General features: G+C 61.1%; 1 protein-coding gene across 1 annotated transcript in view; it reads right to left on the bottom strand.

Moving 5' to 3' along the window:
- The window catches only part of CAPN5 (calpain 5), a 36,156-nt gene extending 31,227 nt beyond the window's left edge, over window positions 1–4,929 (bottom strand). The window contains exon 1 of the mRNA XM_077767527.1: window positions 4,762–4,929. Coding sequence (XP_077623653.1) covers window positions 4,762–4,926 — 165 coding nt within the window. The 5' untranslated portion in view covers window positions 4,927–4,929. The remainder of the gene's footprint in view (window positions 1–4,761) is intronic.
- Window positions 4,930–4,936: the final 7 nt, after the last annotated feature.

The following is a 4,936-nucleotide window of genomic DNA, read 5'->3' as shown; positions in this document are numbered from 1 at the left end:
AAAAGATCAGCAGAGCCAGAAGGATGGAATTCAAATTCCTGGTTACCATTTACTGGCTGTGCAACATTGGGCCAGTGGCTCAACCTCTCCCAGCCTGTCTCCTCCCCTGTGCAAAGGAAGCAGATTATGATCCCTGCAGGGCTGTGTAAGGACTCTACGGATTACAGAAGCCGGGCACTCAGCAGGGAAAATGGGGCAAAGGGCTACAGGTCCTCACTGAGGCATCTGGGACTCCTGTCGGCGCCTCAGCCTGGAAACACCTGGGTTTGGGAGGGCCAGATTAAAGGCCAAAACTCCCCTGAGGGCATAAACAGCTCCAGATGGGACTCCAGGGTGACCCAGAGCCAAGCCACAAGATGGCTTCCCCACAGTGCAGGCTGAGTAATGGCACCCCAGGTCATGGCAACACGGCGAGGCTGTGCTATCAGGAAGCACGGCCGAAGAAGCCTTCCCTCCCTCCCCGCTGCCGTCCTTATCTTATTTCCTGCGCCCCAGCACACACCCCGCCCAGCACTGGAGCCAGACGGAGCCATGACTTAGCATCTGCCTCCCTAGAAGGGCAGGCAGGGTGGGGATGGAGGGGCGCCTCGTATCTGTAGATCCCGGCCTCATCCCCAGCACGGGAGGGGAGGCGGCCACCACTTGGCATCACCAGGGTCCGCAGAGACCTCTTAGTACCCCTCCCCTTCAAGTCTTCCCAGCCAAGGCCCTGGACGGAGACAGGACGGCCTATCAGCTCTCAGAGATCGGTGAGGCCCAAAAGGCAGAGACACCCAAGGTCATCAGGGCCAAGATCTCAAGACCTCTGTTTGGTCTTCCACCTTTCCTGGGCTATTAAGAAGACAAAGAGCTAGTCAGGAAGTTCCTGGCCCAAGGGAGGGCCCTTGAGGAGGAAGAGTTTGACTGTGACCCTCCACGGGAGCACAGCTATGACAGCAGGAACCCAGGCTGCCTGGAGGCGGTGACACCGGCACAGCAGGCATGGAGAGGGCTGGTGGCTAGGAGGCTCGACTGCAAATTCACCCCAAGATGGGACCCAGCTGCAGCTCTGGGACACACGCCGCTTGACACGATGCTCCGCTGGGCTCCCGGCCACACTGTCCACACTGAGGTTTGCCTCTGGGCCTCCCCACCAGCCGGTGAGCTCCAGGGCAGCGCCCAGGCCCGGCTCAGCCTGCCCCACCGCCAGTGTCAGGAGCAGCGCTTGCCAGGTTCTGCTGGGGCCGCAGGCAGAGTCCTGGGAGCAAGAGAGGGCAAAGGGCAGGCGGGCTGGATCGGACCAGCATCTGCTGTGAGCCCCGGGCAGAGCCGTCCCGCAGGGCTGGGAGGTGACGCCTCCTCTGCTGCCCGGGCTGCTACGGCTTCTGCGCCTGCAGCCCTCTCACCTCTCAGCCTTCAGCCTGTCAGACCGGCTCCACCGGACACAGGTCATAGCCCAGAACCATCTCCCTCTAGGGCACAAGAGCTTCAGGTTTCCAGGCCCGGGGCACAGAGAGGAAAGCAGCAAGGCAGCGGACCCAGGGCACAGTCTGCCTTCCCCTTCCGCCCTGCTCCTCCATCACCTCCCTCCGGGAATCCGAAATCACAACAGGAATCAACCACACGGCTAGAGAAAGGCCCAGGAAGGGGGGAAAGGCCCAGGAAGGAAGCGGTCTTTCTGCCTGGGACACAGGGGAGAAGGGCAGGTTCCCAGGAGCACTAGCCTGTGCCCCACCCCCTCTGCAGCAGACCTGCCTCTCCGGCCCCCATCCCCTGCTCCCGGTCTCCTCCCACGGCAGTCCCGTCCTGCGAGGCCACCCAAGCACGTGCGCAGAAGGGACTCATTCCTGGGCAGGGCAGAGGCCCAGACGGCTGGCCCCAGTCAAGCCACCCGTTCCATGGCACAAAGGGGCTTACTCTCCAGCAGAGCCAAGGACTGGGGTCTTCTCCAAGTGCTTGTGTGGTGAACATAAGCCCAGGGCTCGGGGCTGGGGATCACCGGGCCACCGTGGGGGAGTTCAAGGGGGTTCTAAGACACATGTTTGTGGAACCTCTACTTGTTCCCTTCTTGGTTCCACCAAAGGACCTGCATGCAAACTTAGCTCCAGAGATGGGGAGAGACTGAGTGCTGGATGGGGCAGGGGCTACTGTGTCCCCACAGACATGGAAAGGGGCCCCTGAGGCCCTGTGCTGGAGAGAGGAGGCAGCCTTGCATACCTCCACTCTCTCGGGATTACCCCAGAGCCAGAGGCCTCGCTGACAGTCTCCCTCTCTTACCTCCCTGGCCAGGCCCGTAGGGGAGGCCAGCAGGCCTTGCCAAACCGGAAGGAACAATGAACCCGGCAGTGAGGACTTAAGACAGGTGCCCTGGGTGGGCAGGGAGGTGGACAAGGCCTGGCCCTGCCCACGAGACAGGGGTCTTTCCAGGCAGGGCCAGCTCTGGGTCCCCACTACAGGGTTGGCAGGGGGCAGCAGCCGGCTGGTCGTGTGCCTCCCACGTGTCCGACACCACAGACACCTCGAGTCCTTTCAACCTCCAGAAACCATGGTCAGCAAGTTATTCTCCCCATTCACAGATGTGGCAACTAAGGCCAAGGTCACACCTCCCGCGGCCCTCCCAGAAGGTAGGGACAAGTCCCTCTGAATCAAAAACCAGCCTCTTTGTTCCATTTTGGGAGAAAGCAAGAGGGCAGCCAGCGGGGAGAGAGGCTGACTGAGGAGATCCTCCAGAACAAAGAGGCCATGATACCGACCAACTGACAAGAGAGGGGCTGACGGTGAGATGGGGCCAAAGAAGGCCTTCCCAGGGGCGGTCCAGAAAGGGCTCTTTGCTCTATGTGTAAACAGTCAGGTCACAGGTCACAGGCCCCAGGAAGTAGGACTCCATGGAAACACAGCTGCCTCAGGACAAAGTCCCATCTCACTGGCCAAGAACCAAGCAGCTGGGAGTTCACAGTCACCCCACTGGGCTGGTCCCGCCCCATCCACCCGAGGCAAGCCAGGCCTGACTTCCTGCTCCACCAACCGCCTGTTCCGACAGTGCGGTAAGGGCCTGCCTGGGGCCTCGAGCTCTGCGCCCCCAGCAGGCGCCGCTCACACACCCACCATCCAGCACGCCCCGGTCCACACAGTCTCACCTCCTCATCCACCACCACTCAGCCTTGCCTGGCCTTGAACTGCCTCCCAAACCCAGAACTGATTCCCCACAGCCACCTCCGGGCTGCCCTCAGGGGTCTTCCTGTCGACACCAACCACCAGGTGCCGTGATTCGCGGCCTCCACTTCCAGGGCAGGGGCAGCTCTGCTCCTCCTCTTTCGGTGTCTAGAAAGGACCAGACACCAAGCCCAGTAAGGTAGTCAGTGAAGGAGGAGGCGGCACAGCAGGACTGCAACGCTGGCAGGGAAAGGGGCCCAGAGAAGGCAGGCGGCTCCACCGGGATCACACAGCAGGGGGAGGCTGAGCCCGGCCAGGATGGCATTTCCTCCTCCGGCACGGCAAACCCAGCTTTCCCCAGCCTCCTTCCAGAGACACAGATCTAAAACGTCTGGGTGCTGGCCAGGGGGCAGGACACGGGCAGCCAGGGGGTGGAGGGAGGAAGGCAGAGAGCTCAAGTGTCTCCCCCGCACAACACCACACACACACCCCCCCAAGGCTTCACAAAGGCCCTTTGAGGCTGGCCTCCTTCCCCACCCACCAGACAAAGGAGGGAGAGGAAGGCGTGGGGGTAGGGGGCCTGAGAGGCAGGAATCTGGGGGCCAGGAGGCTCCTGGGAGTTTTGGAGAGCCAAGGCGGCTCACAGGGCTGAGGTCAAAGGTCTGGCATCAGGGTGGAGCACGAGGAGAGGCGGGACTCCGGGGTCCCGGCCTGGCTCTGTTACCAGCTCCCTGGGCAACCGGGGCATTGCCTTAGTCCCTCCACCTCTTGGGTACCCCAGTCCAAGAAAACTCACGGGCTTTTTTGAGGCAGAGGGGACTTGAGATCAGAGCCTAGGAGAGGGATATGAAAACTAAATTCCATTTTCCCACGATGTCTAGGAGGCCGGAGGGAACTTTGTAAAACGCAAATCGGACCCTGTCACACCCCCACGCCAGCCCCACCAACCCCACCCCCCGGCCGCCTCGTCCCCTCCGTTCCCGCCACGTCCCAAATAAGCCCCAGGGTTTCAAGTCTCCTGCCTTTTCCACAGTGCGCCTCCTCACCCTTCAGCTGTGAGATGCCTCCTCCGATTCGCAGGCAGCTCAGTGCCCCACACCAACGTCCGTCCCGTGTGACCACCTCAGCGCCAGCAGCCTCCCAGTTCGTGCGCTATTTCTTCTAATGCTCCCAACAGCCCCGTAAGCTGCTATTATTTTTTACTGCTATTATTATTCATTAATGACCATAATAAATCCTTTGGTTTGCAGCAAATGGCTATTCCAAAATCATCACGAAAACAATCAGCAAATTCCTTACACTTCAACGTCACTCTAGGACTTTTTACTAAAAACAGGTCACATCCCCATTTACCTCATTTTTTGCCCAAAACCTCCCTGGGAGGAGAGTAACAGGCTGGAGGGCCCCATACACCCTGTGAGGAAGTTGAGGCCCAGGGAGGGGGCGAAGTCCTGGACGGGCTGTGGTGGCCACGGGATTAGGGCCCATGCCTGTGCTCCCCGTCCAGATGAAACCCAGCAGCGGGAGGGCCCCCCACCTTCTCAGCCACCCGGGGCCTCAGGATGACCAGCCACCAGCCTGTCCCCTGCAGACTGCTGGCCTCAGTTCCAGCTGTGACCGGACACTGACCTTGGGCCGCTTCCACCTGACAGTGGGCCCCGGGGTGCCCTTATAGTACAGGGAGTCGTCGGTGGCCGGGAAGTTGGGGTCCTCGAAGAGCACCTTCTTGCGCAGACAGGCCCGCTTCAGGGCCGAGTAGTTCTGGCCCTCGTAGGGCTTCGCGCCTGAGAACATGGCGGCGGCA

The sequence above is a fragment of the Crocuta crocuta genome, unplaced genomic scaffold (assembly GCF_008692635.1).
Source record: "Crocuta crocuta isolate KB4526 unplaced genomic scaffold, BGI_CrCroc_1.0 scaffold561, whole genome shotgun sequence".
NCBI classification, from domain to species: domain Eukaryota; kingdom Metazoa; phylum Chordata; class Mammalia; order Carnivora; family Hyaenidae; genus Crocuta; species Crocuta crocuta.
The sequence above is the reverse complement of the archived record's forward strand: the minus strand, read 5'-3'. Positions and strand labels throughout refer to the sequence as shown.